This window comes from Parasteatoda tepidariorum, chromosome X2 (genome assembly GCF_043381705.1).
Source record: "Parasteatoda tepidariorum isolate YZ-2023 chromosome X2, CAS_Ptep_4.0, whole genome shotgun sequence".
Lineage (NCBI taxonomy): Eukaryota > Metazoa > Arthropoda > Arachnida > Araneae > Theridiidae > Parasteatoda > Parasteatoda tepidariorum.
This window is the reverse complement of record NC_092215.1, coordinates 26,521,043-26,548,367: the sequence shown is the minus strand read 5'-3', so window position 1 is coordinate 26,548,367 and position 27,325 is coordinate 26,521,043. Positions and strand designations below refer to the sequence as shown.

Sequence of the window (27,325 nt, the reverse complement as noted above, 5' to 3'; positions counted from 1 at the left end):
ACACTAACTTCTTTTTTGCTTCATGTTACCTTATATTGGAAACTTTTTCCCTTTATATTGATTTCTAGCTACTAGATAAAAAATTTAAAAAAAAGACATTTAAGTGCTCTTACTTCACACATCTTGAAGGCACAAGTAGGATATCTTTCACTTGATATGGCAACAACAGAATTTCCAAAGATAATGGCTGGGGTGATCAAAAATAAAAAAGAAAGTAATGGCTCTTTGTCTGGACACTGAATTCCAATAATGCCCAAAGGATGATTCTCTTGAAACACTTTACCATATAATTTTGTTTCCTGTTGATAAATAAAATAAGTTTTCAATAAATAGTCAAGTTTTCAATAAAATGGCTTAGTAGAAATGGGCCGAATGAATGAAAGTTGAAGAGCTTAGCAATATTCTGGAGGGAAAAAAAAAAGACATAGGGCTTACAAAATTAGATGTTCAGCTGTAAATAATAAACAGTAACTTGGATTTTTTTTCTCCAAGTTATTCAATAAGATAGGTTTTAGTTGGAAAATGTGTCAGTAATTTTCTGCTGTTATAGTTTCTAAATGTGATTTTCCCACAAATGCCACTTAGAACCCATTTCTATTATTTTAGGAATTTTTAAATGTAATAATATAAATAAACAAATGCTTCTGTTACTTGTTCGGAGAAACAAAAGAATTTTCTTTCGAATAAAAGAAGTTTCTTTTTTTTATTTAAAATTTTTTAGGAAACAGAGGTCGTTTAATGAATTCGAGACATATGCATTAAGCTTGGTAAAGAATCTAAGTTGAAATAGATTCTTATACATATTAGAATATTTATAAAAGCTTATGGTCAAGTTTTAACTCCGAAACTTTTACGTGCATTTTCAGAGATATTTGCTGTCGATGGACTATTTATGTGAAATGTCAGAAAATTTCAGAGGGTGATCTAACACAATTAATACCATTTCTCTCAGAAAAAGAAAGAGGCACAGTCTTTCAAAATTAGAGGTGAGCAATCTGTTTTAAACCTTCTACTGCTAACTTTAAGGTAAACTATTTGCTCAGAGCCATTGAATTTCCAGGCATTTGAGTTCATTGCAGCTCACATGAAAAGTTACTGAAAAGTTGAATTCAGTTTATCGAGCATTTTGAATAACTCCAAAATGAATGTTCAAATTCATGCATTTCAAAGTTTAAACACCTCGCATCCCTCTGTGCCACAACCTGTATCTTTTTTTTGTCCATAATCAAAAGTTAAAACTTGCTGAGCCATCAGACTGTTTAAAGGACTTACCTATAGAAATTCTAATAAGGGCTGATTTTTATTGGACAATAGTATACACTCAATCCCCTATTCGACTTTCTGCAACGTGTGCTAATACCTACTATGTTTGGATGGACCTCTTGGGCGACCTTTCATTTGCTATCATAGCACTTTCTTCCATCTCTTCAGTTCAAAACATTAGTATAGGAATTTCAGTACCAGTTCTCAACAAACACGTCAGGGAATTTGGAAACAATAGGAAAAGAAGTTAATGAGGAAAAAGTCTGGTCTAAAGGTAACCTTGAAATACTGAAAGATTTTGGAAATTTTTACGAGGAAGAGCTTCGTCCTTGCCAAATGTGGAAAAGAGCTCTTCTTCTCAAACTAATACCTGGGAGAAATGAAGTTGTGAGAACTGTTCATTTGCAGTGTGTCACATCCTCTGCAAAGGGTCATTCCCTTGCAGATAGACCACGGATGGAGAGGATGCTCATTTCCAAGAATAGTAGGTTTGCACTGACTTTTCTTTACTTTTAAAAGAACCAAAAAATACTTTCTTTTTTTTTCTGTCATACTTTTTGTTTAATAAATACTTGTGTTCTGTCTTCTATATTACAGTTTCTATATTTTTGTCTAATAGCAGAGTTTAACCTTAATATATTCCTGGGTAAAATTGGGCTGTCAATTATTTTATGTTCTGTTGAAATTTTTAAGAGCATCAGAATTTAGTTATCTCGTTACTTCGACTACATGTTGAAGGGACAGTCTATACAGTTAAATTGTTCCTCAAACTGTAAGAAATTCAAGTGTGTTATATTTTTTACAAAGATTATGATTTATACTTGAAAGTTAAATCTACAAAATAACGCAAGCAAACATTTTTAAATTATACTCCGTCAATATAAGTAACTGTAAAATTTTGCAATCAACAATTAGCTTGTTCCTCTATTTATAAAAAAAAGTATCCAGCTTTTATAAAATACATATGGCTGTATATTTAAATGAAGAAAAAAGTTATTTAAAAATAAACAGCTGGTAGCGTGAGGCTGATAACTTGAAGACACAAACTCTTAATTAACTACACAACAGATCAGGAACACAAAGGAAATTGTAAAAAATTATTTAAAAAAAAAACATTTGTTAGCCAAAAATCTAAAATAATCTCTTTGGCAACAAATAAATTTAAAATTATAAAATGGCTACTAAACACACAAACTAAAAATTTCAGTATCTTTTATGCTAAAGTTGAGCACTACTGATAATAGCTCATTACAGTTAAAAATAATTTCATCATAATAAAAAACAAGGAACCACAGGGTCGTCACCTAATGTTAAACCAAAGAAACACTTTGTCTTTTTTTAGAAAAGTGTTACAATTTTCTTTCAAATCTCACAAAAATGGACATTTCATGGACAACGTATAAAATAAAAATGTGTTTTACTTCATTAGATTTTTATTTCGCAATCAGATAAAAGAGTGCATTTTTCATCAAGATATTTTTAGTATTGCATTTAAAGATACTTGTGTTACACAATAATTGTAAAAAAATACAAAGACAGAGTTGTCTATACTTTTAACGTTGTAAGCTGAAAACTTTAGTCAATAATTATTCAAGTGGCTAGTCAAATCAAAGCAAATAAGAACTATGCGTTATGAACTGATCTAAAAGAATTTTTTAAACTTTGTATTCCTTACATTTTTATAAACCAAATAGATCAAATATAACAAAAAGATTAGATGAGATTATAAGCTGAAAATTTATTAAGATCTAGAAATCAATAAACAAAAGCAAATTTGGAATAAATTACGTAAAAAATAAAATTGATAAGAATACTCTTTCTGAAAACAAGGCAAAAACTTGAAGAAAAAAAAAATTGTAATTACCACAATTCGACCTTCAAATTGAGCAATGTGATTTGCCCAATAAAGTAATACAGTAACAGCTTGCTCAACTTCTAAGAAACAAAATTCTTTGGTTTTGCCAGTAATTGTACACAATTCTGATATAAACTCTTCTTTCTTTTTATTTAGAATTTCTGAAGCTTTACGAAGAACAGCAGCACGCTTCATTTTATATGTACACTCCCACCTATAAAAAAAGTAATGTTACATTGCTTACTTCTAATTAATGCAAGTATATCATTTACTTTGCATGTAATTAAAATATTATTTTTAACTTAAGTTAAATAATAAAAATCTGTGTTTTAAAAATTTTAATCTAAAGTATAAATAAATATGTTTTCCTAGTATATGTGGTTTATGATGCATTTATCACTCTTTTGGTTAATACTTAGAAGTATAATTATCAGTAGTTTTCTTTGATGTCTTTACAGTGGAAAGTAATCTAATAAAAGGAATTGGATAAATGTAGAGATTTATGATATATTTAAACAACATTAGATAACCATGGCAAGAAATTTAAATGGTCTTAAACAGGGATAACAACTGAAAAAAAGAGAGAGAACAAAGGAAAAGATAACTGTGGTATCTAGAGATTGTCAGGTCTAATGATAAAGAAAATTTTAACTTAAATTCAGATTTGCATAACTTTTTGACATAAATTCGTGTTGCTTTTTATAAATATAATCATTACTAAGTTATAGATTTTGCATATTGTGTGATACTGAACTTAAAAAAATTTTAACTTGTTTTTTTATAGCTTCTGATCTTTGGTTTGAATATTTTCTTTCTTCCCGTTCTGTTCCCGCAAACAAATTAAATCATAAAATACCTTCATTTGACATTTTTTATGCTTGTCATATTGTCTTCCTATCTTGCGTTAACAAAAATGAGATATATTTAATTAAGCATTTAAAATTTGTGTTTTGGTAATGAAATATTCGCTTCTTTTAGAAGCTTATTAAAACATAAGAAGATTAATTTAGACAAGAGATATAAGATAAATATTTTTAAAAACAAGTAAAATTTACTTTTAGGATAATTTAAGTTGATAAGTACAATAATCTATTGATATTACACAAGTACAATAATCTATTGATATTACACTGCTCACACAAGATATGAAGCCAAAATCTTAACAATTTTAATCCTTACAAGTTCACAGTTTTATCTTCCTTATAATTGAGGCTAGTAAAAATTATTGTGTGCTCAAAACTTCCAAACGTATAGAAATGCATTGTAAATTTTTTTTAAATTTGAATTAATTACTGCTGAGCTTAGTTTAAAATATTAATTAAAGATGAAAATAAAAAAAAAAGAGTTTGAAAACTTATTATTGCTAACTTTGGTTGAGAAGAAATTGCACTGGAAACTGCCTTATCAATGTCAGATTTATTTGCAGAAGCAACATAAGCATATGGTTCATTATTCACATCAAAAGCCTGTAGAAATGTTTCGTCATTAGAATTCACAAATGATCCTCCAATGAAAAGCTTGCAATACTTTTGAGTTCTGAAAAAAAAAAAAAGTCAAAATCTTTCATTTTGTAATCTCTGTATATAATTTAAGAATGTAGCTTAGTCATAGACTATTATAATTTTTAATATAATATCTCCACAATTGTAGCACTGTGTGCGAAATAAAAAACAAAACACCTTATTAACTTCTGTTCTAATGGTCAAATTTCCACATACCAACATGATATTTTAACAATTAGAGGGGTTGATCTTAAGTAAGTTAATTAATTTGCGCAGTGAATATTTTAAGTTAAAAAATTAAATTGGACTCTATAAAACTTTCTCTTCAGATAAAAACGAGTTGTTGTTTCCATTGCCACTTGCCATACCAGCAAGCATGCTTGGGAAACCAAGAGAATTTAACACAGAGGGTGCTTCTTGTTTTTCAGTGGCGCCATCTATGGCAAAGAACATGATTTAAGCCACTCACGTCACAGTCTGTTTTACAAAGCTGACCTATTCATACATCCACAGATTTTAATTTTGACCTGAACCAGAGAACGATCAATCTCTAATTCAGTACGTCCAGAGGTATTGATTTATTATGAGAAATCCAACGTCCTACCAACAGGGCTTTCCTGGTCCAGATAAAAATGTAGTTTCTATGAATAAACACACCTTTTTTGATGGATTTAGATTCTTGACCCCCAAAATATGGGCCTAATTATTTAGTTAGAAGAGTGGTCCAAAGTCTGAAGAGTCGTTAAAGTTAAAGAATCAAATCTTTGTAAAAATAAAAATTAGTTTCCGAGTCATGTTTTTAGTATAAAAAGTCATATTTTTAAACTTTGAATTTATGAAAACTATTTGCTACAATATGTTGAAAATCAAGTTCTGTACTTAATATTCTGGCTAAAAATGTATAATCCGTACAATACCATTATTATCAAATTCAATAATAAAAAAAAGAATAAATATTTATTAATTAATTTGTGCATTGTATAGTAGGAAAAATGGTTATAATAGCAGGACTTCATAACTGTTTGCAAAAATGTTTTCATTCACTGAAATAATTTATGAGATTTGCAAAACATAATATCAGAAGTCTTTGAGGTGTTCTATTTTTTAGTTTGCTCACTGTAGATTATTCACAAATGTGTAATTATAAAATTAATAGTATTTCTCTCTCTTTTTTTTAACAACATAAGAAATAGAGTGTTTTGTATCTCAAAATTAGTCAATTACCAAAGGAAAAGTTTTGGATCAAATTATAATAAACAATTGAAATATGAATTTGTTACTCTTCATTTCACAGACATCAAACAGTTACAGTTTTCATTTATTTTGTGTTGTGAAATTTGCTTTAGTCTATTTTTTGAAATAATCTGCCTTATGTTGTTAGCTATGGTAGAAAATAGTTTTGGTACTATGAAAATCACCAGAGTGGAAACACAGAATTTGTGTTTCTTCATTTTTTTAAAAAAATTAATTAAAAAAGACATTAAGCTCTTATAATTATTAAATGAAAGCTCATAAATACTAAATGAAAATGTAACATTTATATAGCTTAATGTCTTATTTAATTAATTAAAAAAATGAATAAACACAAATTCTGTGTTTCCACTCTGGTGATTTTCATAGTACCAAAACTATCTTCTACCATAGCTAACAACATAATTTGTACTTTCATATGTTTCATCGAGTCTAAAAGCAAATTTTATAACAATAAAATGAAAATTATTAAAATTCCCAAAGTTAAAAACAAGTACAAAATTATGATAAGTATTTAAATGCTTTAAAAAGTGTAAGGTTAAGTGAATAAATGTGACATTGTATTATTGTATGTAATGTGACATTGAATTATTGAAAATTAATAGCGTCATTATTATATATGAAAATTTCCTCTATGAGTTATGACAATTGAAGTTCAGTGAGGTATTCTCAAGATTTGTGCTACCTTCATTACACTCACAATTTACAATATTCTTTTCTTTATACTGTTATACTGTCGAAATCGCTCATAACGTAGCCTGATTTAACCAGAACCCCGATTAAATAAAGAAATCGAAAATACCCGAGCAGTATAATTTAAAGTTTATTGAAGTGCAGCTCACTTGCCACAAAATACTTGGGAGGTACAATGTTAAGTCTATAGAAGTGCAGCTCACTTAGTAACAATAAGACAGTTCAAAGCAAATTAACTGACCTCTTTTGTACTTTACAGAAGAAAAAAGAAATTTGAATGAAGATATTTATTATATGAAAGATATTAAGAATGATATTTATTAATTAGAAGTAAGAACTTCCACAATTTATTCACAAATGTGTCTTTTATAGTATTTAGTAGCAATGAACAAATATTTTGGCTTCTTCTCACTCGTTACAAGCGAGTTCAACTGAACAGTGTGCAAAATAAAAAAACAAACCTCCCTAAATAACTTTCTAATGATCGGATATTCACTTTCTAGGACACAGTCTTATGGTTTGAGAGGGTGACTTCAAATATGCCAACTAATTTGTGCAGACGATATTTTAAGTTAAGAAATCTTACATAAAAACGCACTTTTTCTAAACAAACGAAACTTTTTTCGACGGATTCGAATTTAAATATAATCAATTGTAAAATCCATTTATCCAAAGACAACTCCATGCAAAATATGACTTTCAATAAATGTTTATTATTTTATTTAGTAACAGTCGAAAAATGTTTGAATCGTAAGCTATAAAATTTTTTACATCATTTTAAAGAATGCAGTTTTACATGGCAAAATACAAAATTTGAGCAAAATCAGTCAAATAGTTCCTGAGAAATCGAATTTTAAAAATGTAACTTTTTCAAAATTTAATTTATTTGGAACTATTGAACCGCTTTCACACAAATTTTGTATTCTGCCATTTAAAATTGCAATCTTTAAAATGATGCAAAAAATCTTTACAATTCAAAACTTTTTCGACTGTTATTTAACCAGAATAACAAAAAACAATAAATATTTCTTAAAATTTATTTTTTGTATGGAATTATCTTTGGAAAAACTAATTTTATAATTTTGTGCAAAAATTTTTCAATTCACTTAAAAAGTTCTCGGGGTATGACGAATACGGAAAAAGTAAAATTAACATTAAGTAGTCCAAAATTTAAATCACTCGCCTGGTGTTTGGCCAGGAGTTCATATTTCACAGATTGCAGCAACCCCCTATATTTGGGAGGTCAGAAATCTGAATCCATTGGAAAAAAAAGAGAAAGTATGTTTTTGTGTTTGATTTCTTAAATTAAAATATTGTCTGCACTAATTAATTAGCATATTCGAGGTCATTCTCTTGAACCACTTAGATTGAGTTTTAAAACATGAAAATCCAATGATTAGATCAAAAGTTATTTAGGGTGACCCGTTTTATTTATTTTTGGGGCACTGTACATCAATAAATATAACCTAATTATTAAGAAAATTAAAATATAGTTTAATGATTTCACATATTTGTGAGAAAGTATTTTAATTAAGATGAGTAATCAATCTTAACAAATAAAATTTCAAAACTATTTATTCAGAGTACTAAAAACAACTATGATAAGTTTTAAGTCCACGTTTAAGTATCATAAAATGGATGTAAAAATTGAAGATGGTAAAAAGTAAGTCCACAAGCAATAAATTCAGTAATTTGCTAAATTTTTGAAAAGTAAAGGAAAAAATTAATAGATAAATAAACCACTAACTTTTTCCCGTCATTATTTTTTAATGGAATAATACTTGAACTTGGAGCTTCAGAGCCATAAGATTGAATTTTATTAGAATCAATATTTTTGGAGCCATTTTCATCTTTCTCTAAACACAAGAGATGACTGAAAACTCCCTGGAACATTTATTTTATTATTAATAAAAACAGCATGCAACTAATTAAATTTAAAAAGCATGGAAATGAATTTTGTTCTAAAAATTTTATTAAAATAAAGATTAGTGTTTACTGTTAAGAATAGAGCATATACCATTAATCAAAAAACACTTTGTGTTACTTTATTTGAAGAAAAAAAAAGCTTTTTTTTTGCAATGGCTATATTTGTTCTTAAAGTATTAAATTAAAATAAAAATTTTTGCTATGTGACAGCAACAAAAAATTTCATGAAAAATAACCCTCATTAAAGGATCATAAATCAAGTAAGACTCTTGCCCTATATTTTTAAAATAAAGTTTCATCACGAAACAAATTTCAAAATATATAGTATTTTAAAATAAACAAGAAAAAATATATAAAAATAGTTCAGTATTTTACAAACTTAAAAGCAATAACTTATTTACATTACAGAAACAAAAAAGATCACTACGACAGGTATTTAAAGAATTATGCACAACTTTCTAAGGGGAATAACAACAAAATTTTAAAGATACTTTAAAGTATGCTGCTCATGCAATGCATGAGCAGCTTACTTACAATATTTTCGCATATGTATACATATTTCCGATATAAAAAAACAAATAAAGTTTTGCACACTTAGTCTTTTTTAATCAAATTAAATTATAGCAAGTTTCTAAATTTCCCCGTTCAAAAATAAATTTTATAATGTTTCTAATGCATATGAGATACTTACACCAATTATTGTCAAATTAAATTTGTTAACTATGTTTGTGTTGAACATGTTCTGGTGAAATAAATCGTTCTGATGTGTGCAAAAAAAATTTATTTACAGTTTAATGAAATTAACACATAAAAAGTTATAAAATTTTCTGATGCTAATTATGCAGCTTTTTTCTTTTTGTTGTTTAAATTAACTTTTGATTGGAAGGAAATAATTTTTCAAAGGTCCAAATAGGCCACCCAGAATGCACACTGTGCACCCCTACGCAAAAGAGTTACAAGCGATCAAAAAATGAAAACTATTTTTCAGTCAAATACTCATATTCAAATGCATGAAGAAATATATAAAATTTTTGAAAAACACTTAAAAAAATGCTTACTTCTTTGCCTCCAATATTTGAATTTCCGCTTAAATAAAGAGAACCATTTGAAATGGAGGGTGAATATATATTTTGACAATTAACCCAAACAGTCCTCGATTTCAATTTACTAGCTGCTTCTAGGGATAGGAACATTTCCTCACACCAGATGCTAACATTTGAATGTTTCTTATTTTGATTGAACATAGCAATGGATTCTTTAACAGTGCGAAACTGTTCAATATACACTCCTGGGCCACATCGTACATTTTGGTCCTAAAATGAAATACTGATAAATAATTTTGGAATAAGAGTTAATGAGAAAAATTTTGCAGCACAAATAAAAGGCTCTGTTCATCACAGATGAGATTTAAAAAAAATTGAATTTTCTTCCAATCTAGGACACTACATTTAAATTTAAACTAATATGTAATGTTTATATTTTCCCCTACTTCTAGAAGTCATTTAAAGTGATTAATTAGATAATAGCTTTAGATATTGAATGTTTATGGCATAAGAAAAGTGAGTCAAAAGATGTTTGATGTTAATTTAATAATTTCCAAGTTACAATTTTTCAATAGCATTTTGTACCTTAATAATAATTATGTTTACAAAATTAATATATGCATAAAAAATTGTGCCTGGAAACTTTATCTTTCATTTAAAAAAATTTTATATTTTCTAAAATTTTTGCTAAATAAATAAATTATACAAATTTGTTTTTTCCCCAACTTTTTAACAATGTTAAACTTTACGAAAAAATTTATTATTAGTTATTATACATGAAATTTTTTTGGGCAAAAGTCTGATACATTTTTAATACGTTAAAAAAAAGAGCAATAAAAAGCAAGACCTTGTTCCATACATTTAAAGATTTTTTTTCTTCTTCAAGAAATATTTAGGAATTTAACTACATTTTTGGCAGTAAAAAAATATTATATTTTTTTTTACACAATATAATATTAAATTTATTGACATCAATAAATGCAAGACTTAAACAAGAAACACAATTTCAATAAAGGTTAATGAAACTAAAATACAGATTACGCATGAATTACAAAATATTTTACCAAAAACACAACGGGGGATGTTTTTTGCAACTAAGTAACATTCAATAAATGACATTCAAAGTACAAAAATTAAAATTACAAAAGTTATACTACTATCAGTCAAGGCAAACTGCAGAAAAAGTCTAAAATAATAGAAAATTATGCGAGTAAGTACTGCATGTTGAAACAGCATTATTTTACATAAACGCTTAAATTTTTTAAACCTGAATTTATTAACATACCTTCGTCTTCAAAACATATACATCAAGGAAAATGTATTTGGGGGTTATTAACACATGAAGCAATGAATAAAAAGGCTACGAAACTTGGAGCATAAGATTTTTACATTATTATGGTTTATTAAAAAAAAATGCTACTTCATTTGATATACAATTCTGCTAATAGTGCCAGATAGTGGTGAATAAAAGTTCAAAATTTTAAAATCCGGAATCTATTCGTATGAAAATTAGTGCAACTGTTTCTTGCTGTTATTATTGATTTAGTTATTATTGATGAATATTATTATTGATTTAGTATTAAATAAATAAATAATAAAATAAAGCAACTCTGAGAAGAATCTGTTTAAGAATCAAGATGAGGAGATTAGTACATACAAACTTTTTTTGGCTGAGCTAGATAAGTCTTTAAACTAAATACAGCAGAATTTTATTCATTTGAATCTCTTTGAGGGATTGTGAATAATGGCCTATTTCAGAATGTGAGGAAATTCATAGGTTAAAGTGATAGAAATTATTACCAAACTCTTGGGCTACATAAAATATAGAACAAATGTAAATAGTTATTATTTCCATGTCATTAAAGTTATTACTTTTGCAAGAAACAATCATTTTTTCAATACCTATATACAAGTCATGGTGGCTCAGGGGATATAGCATTCTCTTTCTAATGAGGTGAACCAGGTTCGAATTCCAGCGATGGCTGGTTGATACGAAATCTGCACCTGGCTCGCACTGACACAAAATATCAGATCATGAGTTAAGAGTCCTCTTGCCACCAGACTACCGTGGGAAGTTTTTGTGGTTTTCCTTTTCAGTGCAACGCTCCAGTGTTCCGTTGTCTTCTGTATTTGGTTCAAAATTACAAGGCTACAGAGTTGAACATTAGTAGTCATAAACCCAAAATTGGGTCAGTTGTTCTATGACGGTTACAAAATAAAATTACCTATACCCATATCATTATCTAAAAAGAACCTGGTGGCACAGACTGACAGTTTTATTGTAAATAAATTAATAAATAAAACACAATTTTATTTTTCAATCGTCAAAAGGTTAAGTAAAGATGTAAATACCTTAAGACCAGAATTGAAATTCATTATGGCAGCTGGGACATATTGGTCTCCTTCTTCAGTTATATTACATTTACTAACACTCTGAAATTTAAGAAGTTCAACTATTTTTATATAAAAAATATTGATTTTATTTTTTACTCGTAAGATTTGAAAATGTACTTACAAATAATTCATCTGCAGTATACCCCAACAGTAAATTTTGCACCTGTGCAACCGTTGCTTCACTGCTCATAATGTAAAATGGTGGTCTACAGTCTATATGGTCACCAAATGAGCCACATACTTTCAGTGTTAATAGTTTAACAAATTTTTTCTGAATTGATTCTTGAAGATAGATTTTACAAATGGGCCATGGTTCCTGGAATCAATATTTTGAGAATTAGTACAACTCTTATAACAACAGATTTTAAGTTTCAAAATCAACATTATGATACATTGAGATTGTTTTTTAAGAATTCTTTTAGGTATTTGTAAAAAATAAATATTTTAATCTCACTTACAAAATTTAACTCACTCAAAAATCTTTCAAGTATAATTTTTTTTCCTATACACTGTGACCATGGTAATGTAAAGCCTGATTATAAGTTATCTGACTCTGTTATTTCCAGATATAATAGTTTAATTAGACTAACTGCTTGGCAGTCAAACAAACTGTAGTCGAGCTGAATTTATTTAGAAATATAACTGGTGGCAAAAGGTCACACTAGACACATCACAAATTGGGATCCAAAAGCTACAGAAATAGATATGGGGTTCACCCAGCTGCTTGAAAAAATTCTATTATTATTTTGCAGATGAACGCACAATTTATTTATATCTTAAGTAAATTTGAATCAGTTCCAGATGTAAATTAAATTTTTTCAGAGTTAGAGTCAGCAACTTAGATGCAAGTATATGTCTATGGAAATCTGTATTTATTTGCATATATTTTGAAAATTGTATAAAAATATACAATTTTATCATATTTTATGCTTAAATTATCACAAATTAACAATACTAAGTATTGAAAATTGAAATCTAATACTAAATCACAAGAACTTTAATCAGACCATTGTAGGCGTTTCGATTTCGAAAATTTGATTGGTAGCAAACTTAGCAATGGATAAAAATCATGATATTGACATAGCAGAATTTTTTACATTAATGCCCAAATTAAAAAATTTTCATTTATATATTTTGTACATTGCATTAACTATTTTGATTTTAGTTGGAAAAGAATTATTAAGACTTATTATTATGAAGACTTTTTTAAAGAAAATAAAATAAAAACTCTTTAAAGCCACTTTTTGTTTTATTAGAAAATTCTAACAGAATTGGAGTAGCTCACAAAAAATTATCAAAAAGAGCAAAGTGTCATGATGTTATTGTCATCTAAAATTATGTGACTACAATAAAAAAAAGTACTCCTACAATAGTATTTATAAATATATTTGTTGAATATTAATTAAGTAACAAATAATGAAATCATGTCAACACTTTTTTCTTCCAGACATTGTGAAAAATCATTTTTGAATCAGACTTAAAAATACAAATAGTTACACCATTAATTGAATGTTTGATAATTACTGTTATTGATAAAAAGTTAAAATGAAATTAATGCATAAAATAATTATTATGTAAAAAAATTCCTGAGAACTTAGATGCAATTTCAGAACTGAGCATGAAAATTATAGGTAATATATAGCACTATAAAGAAAATAGACTTTCATAATTTAAATGGAAGTTCCATTTTTTTTATTTTAAACAGTGTTATTATTAAAAAAAAATTCTTAACATAGTTTATGGAATTAAAAAATTCCTGTGAGCTTACATTGCATTTTTAGAAATATGGAGCAGTAGGTAGAAATGGTTTAAAAAAAAAAAAGGAAAACAATTTATGCTTTTATCTCTCACTTTGAAAGCATAAAAACAGTACATTTGATTATAACAGTTAAAACTCATAATATTGAACACTAACTTGATTTAAAATAGTATATTTGTAAAATCAATTAAACATACAAAAGTACCTTCACATCGAAAATTTGTATAATTTCTAGTATATTTGATATGGCTGCATCAAGATCGGCACTTTCGTATATAATTACAGATGGCCATTGGTTGGGAATGATTTCACAAGGAATATTTTTACTTATGGATCCAGAGAGAAACGTTTTGTGTTTTAAAATAATTTTATCTACATTGGGAAAACTTGACAATGATGAAACTTTGCAAGAAATCACATTAAAAGCTCCTGCAGGCAATCTGTTAGAGAAAAAAAATAAAAACTAAAAACTTATTATATGAAGTTTATAAACAAAATAATAACTGTAACTTTCTAATTAATAATTTTAAAATTTACAGCAATTTTACTATCTAAGAATTATATCCAATGATTACATGTAAAGCTATTAATGCAGCATTCATAAGCCCTAATTTACTCCATATTATTTGCAATTGAGATGGATTATAGCCAGATTTTTCAGCAAAAAATAAGCACCTTTTAAGTACTTTTTAAGCACTCAAAATTTTTTNCTATAAAAACAGAAAGATACAATATCAATTATAACAATCGAGAGTACGAGTTTCCCCACCCCTGTACGCACGGACGTCACTCGATATCGTCATATGACGTCATCGCATTCAACTCAGCACGAAGATTCCTACGAATCCCAGTGTAAGGGGGTGGGTGAAGTAGAAGTGTTAAAGAGGGGTAACGTTGAAGAGGAGGGAAAAATAAAGCACGTGCAACTACGCCTCAGGCAGATGGTAGTTCGATAAGAGGGGATGGAATTCACCCTGAAAGAAAAACAAAACTTCCGCAATTGCGGAAAAATTAGGTAATTTTGAGTTTGGCCGTCGATTGCAGTAAAATTCGGGAGTTTTTTTAATCAATTCCGGAGGGCGGGAGAATAACTCAAAATTCGGGAGACTCCCGCAAAATGCGGGAGAGTTGGCACGTCTGAGGATCTGTGCAGTAATAAAATTTTTTTTTTTTTCTATCATTTAAAGTTCTTAATTTGTAAACATAAAATCAATAAAATTAAAAAAAAAAAAATTTCAAAAACTTTACATAATCATGATAAAATAACTAGTTTCTGATAAATACTGCAGAGATAATTGTGAAAATCATGCATTTTTTGCAATTTAGAACGACAATCGACATGGCAAAGAAAAATATCTCTTTAAAAGATAGAAAATTAAGCTCTTTTTACAAATCTCGAATAAAAAAAAGCACCTTTAAGGGCTTTTAAAAAAACATAAACCAAAAATAAGCACTTTTAAAAAACGCTACGCACCCTATATCCAGAATTCAAAGTGAATAAAAATAGGCTGATGGATAAAAATTACTTAAAAATAATCACATAAAAGGAAATTTCAAATCTTAATGTAAACTCTTGAGACTGAAAAAAGAGGAAGGGTACACCAATATATAAGGTTGACGCCATAAATTATTTTAGAATGACTGCCATTAAATAGAAATAATTAAATAATCGATATTAATTATTTATATTGACATTTATTTAAACACAACAAAATTATATTTATTGTAAAAAAGAATAGATGAAGAAATTTGATATGTATATACAAATTTCTGTTTTATATTTATCCAGACAGAAAAAAAACCGTGATAAAAGTTTGTTGCACGTGGTTGCGACTTACTATATCTTCATAATACATGTTTAAATCATTTAGGATTTTTACACCAATTTCATCATTTTCGGATCGATAAAAATTTCTCAGTTCCTCAATAATTTTTACCGTCACACCAAAGTTTTCCCTTTTAGTTCTTTTTTGGAAAGTATCAATTGAGTATTGGTTTCTTCATAATCACTCTTGACAACATTATTTGCTATTATTTCAACAAATTCTTCCATATTGCTCTTTAGAGATTCTATATACTGGTCCATGTTTACAAAACACTCAACATGGATCAGACCTTCTCCAGCACATTACGTAATTCAGTTAAAAAGCTTGATTTTTTATGGGATATTATTTTAATCAATATACTTCAAACAATTAATTTTATGAAATATGGCAAAAAAATTATGCCCTACCCTGCAGAATCACAGTTGTGCTAATAAAAAAGCACTTAAATTTTCTCTGTAGTCAATATTTAAATTATTCTTTTGACAATCAATGTTCTTGTCAATATTTACAAAATCATCACTGTCGCATAACGCTTCCTCTACCACATTACATAATTCATTAACAAAGCTTGATTTCTTATGGGACATAATTTTAAATAATATATTTAAAACAGTTAAATAACTCTATGACAAAATATGTGCTAATTTAAATTAAGATTTGCCTTACCCTGCAGAATCACATAGTTGAGCTAATAAAAAAGCACTTAAATTTTCTTTGCAGTCCACTAAACATATCGCTGCATTCCCCGAAGCAAGGACAGCACTTAATACCCAAAGACTTGACACCAAAGTATCATTATCGCATATAATACAAACAACACCTGGAAACAAAATCAAGCAGATTATTTAAACAGTTATGATTGATGGATTAACTGTAGAATTTAATGGCACAAGAGCTGAAAGCATACATAAAGCTTTGAATGAACCCAAAATTACCGTAATAAACCAAACAAAATAAAGAGAAAATATATAACCTATATTTGCACCTTTGGGGGGGGGTGGAAAATAGAGGATAAAGGGAGATTATTATGACGAGAGATGTTGCTAGACTTTGAGGGTTGTGATGCTATTATAGGCATTACATATTTCCTAGCTTTTAAAATTCATTTAATTTCCTAAATTTAATTCATTAATCATTCTTAACCCTGCTATAATTAAACTAATAAATTATAAAATTTTTATCCCATTTTATAAAAAGAGAATACAAACCATTTCTTTTCTTAACAATCAATCTAACAAACTCTTTTATTCAATACAAGTGTATAACTCATTAATTTACTGCTGCAACTAAATCCAATATCAAAAAAAAATTTTAGTTCTATTTTTTTAAGCTATATTATTTCTCTAACCACAAAAATGTTTTGGATATAAGATTCTAATGACCTTTTTGGTGATTTAGTAGTTTATAATTTACTATTGATAATGCAGTGTTGTTCTTTTTGTGTGGCTATATTATGCATCGATAACTTGCCAAATTTTGGATCTCTTCCCATTAGCAAATATTCATTCAATCTGAAATTCTTGGCATTAGGACTGAGGGGGGGGGGATTTGTATGTCCAATTTAAAATGACGATTCCATTATAATAAACTACAATATAACACTACTAATCTGAAATTCAGTAATATGAAATTTGAATCCTATGAAATTTTCCAACTCCTTAAAAACAAAAAGGTGCTTAATAGAAATATTTCTAAAAAGGAATAAAAAAAAATTAAAAAAAAACTATGGAAATCTAAACAATTAGCAGGCAAAATACAGGGTTTAGTTTAAATGTGTGATTCAATAACTCAAATATAATCTCTGAAAGAACAACAGCTGTTGGAATGGCAGAATTCTAAAACCCTATATACAGATATCACAATATAGCAAAATTTTAAATCTTTATTATGGACCTAGCATAATCAGAATTCCTAATAATTCAAGTTTTATGATATTTATATAACAGTTTCATTAGCTTAATTTCAATAGGATCTACTAAATAAGTAAAATAAAAAATTTGAAAAATTACTTTTATGAAATTTTTTTTTTATATGTATTTATAGTTAAATATCCATACAAACTAAAAAAAAAAGTAATTTTTTTATAGTCCAAAAAATTTAACTATTAATATTAAAATCATTATCAATTAAAAAAAAGCAAATAAAATTTTAAATACAATATAAAGGAATATTTTAAATTATGCATATTACTTCTTTACATTTACTAACAATTTAAATATCCAAAAATCTAAACCAAATTCAGGAAATTATTCAACATCCTAACAATGACTTACAATTTAAAAAATTAGCTCAAGAAAAAAAAGGAGAAAAATTTATAAAGATTGCTGCATTTTGCTTGGGAAACAAATTGTTTATTCTCATTAAATTTTTAAATTGCAAATTTTGTCAACAGTTGATGCTGCTGACTTGAATGACTATGACACAAGGTTTTCTGTTGCAATGTCTTAACTTTCCAATGAAAATAATTCTTCAGGTATCAATTATTTTTTGTCCTAAAATTGCATCACAATGTAATCTAAAATGGTGGTTATTTTGAAAACTAAATGGAAATAAGGTCCAAAACAGAAAATGCTGCATCAAGCATATTTAAAAATAAATCAGAATCTGAAATGCTGTTTATTTCTGTTATCAACTACTTAAAAATGAATTAAATATATAAAACAATACAAAAGTAATATCATAAATAGAATAAAGCAGGTCCTTGGAATAGCCTGACAATGCAGCAAATAGATTTTTATAGTTTTTTGAGTTAGCAGCATGAACCATTGATGATCTTTGTTCTTAAATTTGAAACTTAGTGAAAGAAAATCTCTGGTTTCCTAAATCGAACACAGTACTTTCCTAAAAAGTATCATTTCTAATTATTTTTTAAAAAGAAAATTCAATATTTTCATCAGTAAATTTTTATTTAAACTATGCGTTTTTTTTTTGGCTAAAAATTGTTTTAACATTATATGCAGGTATTTAACAAAGAATTATTCAACTTCATTTTAAAGAAATTAATCATTTTATAAGACAATAATCACAATATAAAAGAACATTTATTTCTGGCTTCTCTGTAATAATATTACTTAATTAATGGGTGGTAATAGTTAAAACAGGGTGCGCTGTACTTTTTTTCTTTGGATACAGTAACTGAATCTTGTGGGTTACTGTAATAACCGAATAAATATATAACCGAATCAAGGTTGACAAATTAGTTATTTATTTAAAAATCAGGCAACTATGCCTCTTCTTTAAAAAAATCAAAACCTAAATTATTCTAAGCAATATTGCCCTAAAATTTAACTGAATCAAATGATAGAATGCGAATATTTTATGAATGATAAAAAATTTATATTGTTACTCTTATGTTTCAAGAAAAACAAAATCATGAGTTTGAAAATATTGGCTTTAAGCAAAAATAAACTAGTGGAGACCTTCAAACCAGAAATTTTTTTTGTCAGGCATTTGTTTATGCCTTTTTCTTTATTAAAATAACCATAAAAGAAATAAATTAAAAAACAAAGAACTAATAAGACTATATTTAATTGTAATTATGCAAATACTTTACCAGTTGGTTTCCATTCTTCAGAAAGATCTTTATCACCAACTAATGCAGCATAATAATTAAAAGAGTCAATGAGATATGGCACATTATATTTTTCTCTTAAACGTCCATATTTAGTCAAACTGTCAATGGCATTTAGCAGTTTACTTTGCTGTTCAATGTATTCAGATACTCTGAAATCAGTTATTATATTAGTTACAAATTTGAAATAATATACACTTACAGATTGGGGGCAAATAAATCATGAAAATACACTATTTATCCAAGTCAATAAAATAGTAAATAACCATTTGTGTTAATATATTATTTTGACATTATCTCACAGAGATATCTAAGCCGACGCCACTTCAATTATCTATCCTCTTGAAATAAATTGAGGATCCATCACTGATAGAAACCAATACAATAGGCAAAAATATATAGTACAAGACAAACTACTCAGGCCAAAAGAGCCTTGAAAAGCAACGAAGCATTACTACGCTCCATTCGTGGTACTAGTAGTTGGTGTAGTCCTAGTTTTTGAGGAATTTTTCTGTTCCTAACATGACAATCAAAGACTCACACTCTTCAATTTCTTCATTTAAATTCTAAGTAAATAATATTCGAGTTGATTATTCTAAGATGCACTCCACCAACAGTATGTCTTTTCCTAAAATACACTATAAAGATTTTTTCAGATAATGAAAGGAATTTAAAGTTAATTAAATTTAAGACAGATTTTAAATTAACCACAGGTCGTTTAAATTACCAAGAGGTTGAGAGATTAAAACCCTGAGGTCGAGGGTACAATCCCCAGTGAAGACAGAAAGCATAAATTTTAGTTTCAATTTTGATAAAAAAAATTATAAAGATCTTTTTAAATTAAAATTTTTTATACAATTATAATTTATAACCTATGAAACATTTTAACTTTGCATAAATAGCTGTACTGTCGTATTTTTAATTTAATAAAAAATTCTATTCTAGTTTTTTTTTAGCTATAAAAAATTTAAAATTAAAGCTTTACAAAAATTTTTTGATTTAAAAAATTCTCATTTTTGGCAAAAATCTGTCCTAATCAATTAAAAGAAATATCAATTTTAAAACTTGTAATGATTACAAGTTTTAACTATTTAGCTAATTTTAACTATTTTTTAAGTTAAAAATGGAATCATTGAAATCGTATTCAGTTCTCTACATTTAAAATTAGTTTAATAGTATGAGCAAATTATGTTCATATAAATTCATATAGAACTAAAAATAATTTTTACTTATAAAAACATATATATGAAGTAAACTTTACTTTTACTTTGTTAATTTGTTTAGTATAGCAATAAAGTTAATATGCAAACTCTAAAATATTTTAGAATTTATTATTATTTTAAATAAAAGTAAAATTTGATGAAAATAAAGTCTTTTTCTTACTCTATAGAAACATTACTTCGGGGAAAAAATTTAGTAACAAGTATTACAATAATTTAAATTAGTAAAATATTCTTTTAAAATTTTAACAGTAACTTTCATTTGTTTATCACAGGGGAATGAAAGTACAATTTTGAATCAGCAAAAAACTAGATTAATTAGAAATAAATTCTATTCTATCTATACACACCGAGTCTTCTCAAAAAAGTTAGAAAAATTTAACATACTAGTCACATTAAAAGCTAGTTTTTTTATAGTAAGTGAAGAATAAAGAATCACCATTGAGGCAGTTAGTTTAAAAAATATCACAGCCTATTCAGATGTCAGATGAAATTATTAACAATAATAAATTATTTATTTATAATAAATTATTAATTAATAATAAATTATTTATTCATGATAAATTATTTATTAATAATAAATAATTTATTAATAATAAATCATATATTAACAATAAATTATATATTCATNTCGCTATACAGCTATCAGCAAACATTTTGGAAAACAATTTACTAATCTAATAATAAATTATATATTAATAATAAATTATATATTAATAATAAATTATTTATTTATAATAAATAGTAATTATAGTTTTAAATGTTACAGCTAAGTTTTTAAGTAGTTATATCTCTTGGTTTGAAGATTTGATAAAAGAGAGTAACTTCTTTTCCCTTCAAGGATTTATTTTATTACATCTAATTTGATAAGAAAAAAATATTAATATTTTGTTTTTATTCTTTTAATTAAAAAAGAGTAAAAATATTTTACTTCATATAAAAAGTAAGTTTTATTTACGATAGTCTTTGAAAGAAAAATGAGAAACCTGTATGTCCCATATATCTCACTAATTGATAACATCATTAGATGATTGTTGTTGTAGTTAATTTACGTCGCACTAGAGCTGCAGGATAGGCGATTGGCGACGGTCTGGGAAACACCCCTGAGGATGATCTAAAGACATGCCATCACAATTTTGATCCTTTGCAGAGGGGATGGTACCCCCGCTTCGGTAGCCTGACGACCTGCACACGAAGTCGAGCACTTTACGGTAGAACAGACATCATTAGATGTTATCATTTCAAACCAAAAGTGGTGTTTGTTTCTGTATTCCTCTTTGGGAATAAGTTTCTATCAGGATGGTAAACTACATCATCCCATAGGAATAATGCAAATAACTTGATGCCATTCACAATCTCAAAATTACGATGATTAATTGATTTATTCAACTCAAGGATGTAGTTCAGCCTTTCGCTTGAACATTTCCATACTAACGCAAACTCAGGATTAATAGTTTCGAGAAGTCGTTAAAACTCAGACAGATTTGGGCTTATAAAGAATATTATATTGAACATCCTATAAACTAAACAAAATACACTTAAGAAAACTATTTAGTTTAATTATGTATAAAATCTATTTCCTTAAACAGGGTTCCCACTCAATCTTTTAAAAAAGATTCAAGGACTTTTCAAGGACCTAAAATCAAATTTTTCAAGGATCTATTCGATATTATTGTTATACGCTATTGTTTGTTATTATTATTGTTATATATTATTGTTGTACATGTCAACCAGATTTTACAATTATGTAGAAGCAGAAATTGTATATTTTTAAATCATAATGCTTATTTGACAACAACAAAAAATTATTTATTAAATTTATCAGCTAATAATACGAATGGTTGATAGTTACATTGCTGTTTCAAATTACTTTAAAAAATTCCAATTAACCAAAAAAAAAAAAAAAAAACTCCAATTGACACAGGATACTAGCCAACATTTAAAACTAGCATCAGTGAAACTTTTCATGACAAATGAATTAGAATTAATGAAACTGAATGAATGAGTAATGCATATTACATTAAACAAGCATAGTAAATAATTGATAAAGTTTGTGTAATTGCACGATTTTTAAAATATAAATACTTTTTTTAATATGTTCGATCAAATTTTAGGTTACAGGAAATGTATATAATTAGATAAATTATCAAAATATATCTATTTAACATATCTGTTTCAATTTTAATATCAAATTTTCTATGTTCTTACTTAAGAATATCAGTAACGCATTTTGAACATAATAAAATCTATAGTAGAACAATATTTACAGATAACTAAGACTTACCAAGTTTTATTTTCTTGAAAATATATCCATAAAATTTGAAGCGTGATTTTTAAAATTTTGTGAATATGCGTAATTTTCACTAAGCGTAATTTTTAAATTGCATTTATATGAAACTAGATATACTATATGTAAATCAAAATTATGAGAAAGGTGAAGTAAGTCTCGAAGATTGTGTAAATCCCGTATCACAGTGATTTGTAAAATGAAATTGAATTGTGGTGGATGTTTCTTAAATCGAAACAATATGAATAGCAAATAATACAAAACACGCAAACTAACAAGATGCAAATCCCAATGTGTGATACATAAATCCCTTTAATGTGAATTCTGTTGCGTGNAGCTATAAAATATTTTTTTATCAAACTAAAAAAGAAGTCTATGTTTTTTTAAAAAAAAAAATTTTTTTTTTTGAAAGTATTTTAAAAAGAAAAACTTCTAAGTAAGATGATTCATTATTTAGAAGTATAACTTGTTTGAATTTTGAGGAAGCAATAAGCTGAGTAAAAAAATCTACTTTTTTCAATTTTAAGACATTTTTAAAATATAGAGAAATTAGAAGGATTTTTATTTAAACCAGAACAAACTAGCAAAATTCAGAAATTTGCCAGAAACTACAGGAGAGTTGGTAGCTACGGTTTTGTAATGAAGATAAAATAAATAACATTTTTATAAAAACAAATCTATAATAAATAACAAAAGGTAAGATTAGCAGAGTTTTACACCTATAAAGTACTTTAGACTTGGTTCCTGCCTCATATTGTCTCCATCTCTTGAATCCTTCCTGGGAATTTTCAACAACTGCTTCTAATTCATCAGATGAAGCCCATTTTACCGTAGCTGAAAGTCCTTTTGTGATTTCTATGTCAACAGTTTCTTCTTCAGAACTTGCAAGGGGCATCCATTTTCCATCAACAAATCCAGTAATACAGCCACATGTTTCAAGCCATTGCTACAAATATTAATATAAATATTGCACTTTCCAACATTTAAAAGTCAACATAACTTCTTTTCAGTAAAAATTGTAAAGGTTTTAAATAAAGTAAATGTCTTCAATTTTTTCAAAAGGTTTTACTGTTAAATATTATTATAAGTACAATAGTAATTTAGCACAAGTTTAAAAATATTTTATTCCAAATCATAGCTTTACAGAAAACTAATGACTTAATTAATGATTAATAAATAATTTTTGAAAAATATTTAATTAGGAGCAATTTTAAAAACAGCTCAGACTGAATTGGAAAATGAAAGTGTAAATACAGAGTAAAAAATAAAAAAACCAATAAAGGCCAAACTTTTAAATACAGCAGTTTTTTTTTTGTTGTTGTTGCTTAAATAAAAACCAGTTGGCAAGGACTTTTTTTTTAAAAAAAGAAAAAAGTTGTCTTTTTGAGTAATTCTAGCATAGTCTTGCATTGCTTGGGCACTGTGTGCCCTGGCCATATACTTCAGTAAAAATACATAAACAACAGGCCTATTCTTATTATTTATAACTTAAATTTTAAAGCGAAACTGACTAACTCACAGTTATTATTCCCATCTTGTTCACCCTGAATGAAATTTAGAAATATATCCTTACAATTGCAAGGTACCGTTACAACACGACACAAATTTGTACTTTACTGGCCAATACTAAATTTAAGCTAAATGTATAACAATACTATTTCATACATACAGATTTATATATATATGTTACATATGAGCATATACATATATAATGTATACACATACACACACAAATATCTGTACATATATATGTAGTGATTTGTGGAGCAAGAGATGAAAAAAGACAATAATTAATTTAAGAATTAAACTTGACAAATTTAATAAGGAAGGAGAATAAGTATAACAATGACATTGATAGCGGAGAGCTGCCTACATGCAGCATTGCAGGACAAAGACTGACGACTAAAATTAGATCGTTCTAAGGAAAGGAATAAGTCTATTAAGTATCCCGGGACTTTTCTCTTGTAGACAGTCTGGCACCTTTCAACACGGAAGTTGTTGGTTTTGAGGATGATAGATGATGCATTTCGCACAACTACTACCTATATATACATACATACAGAGCTAGAAAATATAACTAGTCCTTATCATAGACATTTTCAATTGTCTGTTTAAAGGCATCTATTAAGATTTTTTTTAAAGTTAATAAAGTGAATTAAATGAAAATTTACGACTCAAAAAATGTAAATTATGAAAAAAGCTATTTTGTAACAATAACACAGACCAATGCATGAAACTAAAAATCAAAAGAGCATACCATTCACTTACATCAATTGTGGATCTGTATAGGAGACTATTAATGTTTTTCGGTAATCTGAGAGAGATTTTAGTATTCTTAGACCGATTATCTCTAGTCATGTATCTGAGTATTACATGTATTTATATATTTTAAAGCCTATTATACAGAGGCATAGTTTAGAGGAGGGTTTGGGGGACAAACCCCCCTCCGAAATTAAACATTACTTGATTAATGAACCCTTGTACGGTAAATAGGATGTAGAAACGTTTTCATTATTCATTTTTTTGTAACTTAAACGTTTGAAATATACATCAGAATATACATATTAATAGGCGATAACCTCCCTCGAACGGGAATATTTCCGTATCGTGATCGTTTGCGCCAACTACAATCGGCAAGGTGCCAAATAGATTTTAAACTTGCAAATTTTTTAAAAAAAATATGTAAATGTTTGACCGGGGGTGGCTATACATTTCGAGATGGTCCCTTTCTGTGATGTTTTTCTTAGTTTCTCGAGGCCAAGATTATTCTGCCGCAGATCAGGATACAGAAATCTCCCTCACTATGTCACTGTATACATAAACTATGTCACTGTATACATATATATGTATCTAAGTCTTGCAATAACTTTGAGCTACAATGCAAAAAAAAAAATAATAAATAAATAAACTTTAATAAAGATGTTATGGTTTCTATTCTTTCAATCATTTTTTCCAATTATAATGCATAGTACGTGATATTTTTTAATGTTTAAAACAACATATTTATAATATAAGATTCTGTTATATAAAAATTAAGTACTTTAACTAAGAAAACACTCTTTTATATATATATTTAATGAGTCTGGTGAGTCTAAATTTTTCTTCCAACCATTAATTGTATATCTCTTAAGTCTTCTCGAATGAATTAATTGCTTCCTTGATCTAAATTTAGAGACAACAGCTTGGGACACAGTTAACACTTGGACATGTAATTCCAACTTTACTAATTGACATTTTAATGGGAAAAAATATGTAATCGACTTATGAACGATATAAGAAATACCACAAAAAAGTGTCCAACTAAATAAGATAGAAATCAAGGAAAATAACTTTAGCTAAATTGCTGTGAGAGGTGGAAACCGATGCTTCTTTCATTGTTTTGAATAAATCTGAAATAATAGCACTCTGCTCTTTTGATATACTAATACTCATGTTAACCAAAATTTAACTCTCATCAATCACTATTTTTAAAAATACTTAAATAATGAAAGTTCAAAATTAGTAAAGTAATATTTAGAATCAGTTTACAGTTCAAAGTGCGAAACTGCAAACATGCTTTCATTGTTTAGAAGCGATTCTTCATTTTAAGCGAATCAGCACAAGATAGCTTAGGGACCATTCTCACAAAAATGAAAATACGCTATATTTCGCATTTGCGCCGTGGTTCGCTCGCATTAACGTCATCAGAAGGACATTTTTAAAAAATTTACTTTCTGAAATTGATTTGAAACCAAGATAGTGTAAAAAAAAATTGTCGGATTTCTTAGAAACATTCAGAACGGGATACCTGCTAGTGTCGTACTGCGGGTATCTCGATCCTGATTGGTTGTTGAAATGTGGAATTTGTTTACGTTAGCAACTGTTTATTTCGAGTAAGCCATGCCCGTCAAGTACCAATTCTCTAAAGTGAAGAATTATATATTCTTTCAGAAAGATTTCAATCCTTTACAATGTATTTCTTCCTTAACAGAAAGACAGGCACGAAGTATGCACCGAAATTGCCAAGCACACAAAACATAAATATATCATGATTACAATAAATTACACAAACAAAATAAACCAAGATAAGTAAAAGGTGCAGACGAGAAAGAATTATAATGAGCAAATACGATGAGTGATACGGTGAGATATTTAATTAACTTTACGTTAATTAACATTCCAATTAATGTGGAGAAACTCGAGCTAATTAATTTGACTTTAACTCACCAGTTCATTTATAAACGATCAAATGGCGCTGATCATAGGTATGAGATCATAGGTATTAGTGATCGTCTTCTTCTCGGGTTGCAAGTACCCAATTGGGGAATTAAAAATTAACCGTGACTGTTAGACGCATACAGAGGGTAAGCAGTTGTATCAAAGGCCAGAAAATTTAATATCATATTTTTAAAGATTAAACAAATAAAAAGCTCAAGAGACTAAAATTCCGATACTTAGAAGTCACCAGAAAAATTAATGTGAGAGGCATAAAAAAATTTTCTCCAACTCGCAATTTTTCCCGAGGGTTGTTTCTCTAATTACAAAAAATCAACTTGACTAAAGCTGACCACCTTCTCAAGAGCAAAATAACTAGTAGTAAAATTTCTATAGAAATACTTTAAAATTAACTGATTTATCTTTCCAAATTAATGTCCCGCAGTGGACTGATCGTTAGGACACGGTTCCCGGCAGATCACCGAAGTCAAGCATCACTGGTTGCGGTCAGTGTGCGGGTGGGTGACCACTTGGACCAGTC

General features: G+C 27.6%; 2 protein-coding genes across 6 annotated transcripts in view; both read right to left on the bottom strand.

Annotated features, from left to right (window-relative positions):
* Positions 1–27,325, bottom strand: part of LOC107455117 (DNA ligase 1) — a 340,752-nt gene that overhangs the window by 95,785 nt on the left and 217,642 nt on the right. The window lies entirely within an intron of this gene.
* LOC107444345 (aldehyde dehydrogenase family 16 member A1) lies at positions 10–26,183 on the bottom strand. Of its 4 annotated transcripts, none has more exons than XM_043048397.2 (12): positions 26,119–26,183; positions 23,310–23,536; positions 19,066–19,235; positions 16,179–16,332; positions 13,892–14,126; positions 12,049–12,243; positions 11,886–11,966; positions 9,549–9,803; positions 8,312–8,448; positions 4,487–4,654; positions 3,128–3,332; positions 10–299 (listed from the first exon to the last, which is right to left on the bottom strand). In XM_043048397.2, the coding sequence occupies exons 2-12, from the start codon at positions 23,483–23,485 to the stop codon at positions 72–74; spliced, it is 2,004 nt and encodes a 667-aa protein (XP_042904331.1). In that variant the 5' UTR covers positions 23,486–23,536; positions 26,119–26,183; the 3' UTR covers positions 10–71. The 4 variants fall into 4 exon arrangements, with proteins under 4 accessions (XP_042904331.1, XP_042904328.1, XP_042904329.1 ...); XM_043048394.2 differs by having other exon boundaries at positions 25,921–26,176; XM_043048395.2 differs by lacking the exon at positions 26,119–26,183 and adding an exon at positions 24,859–25,377.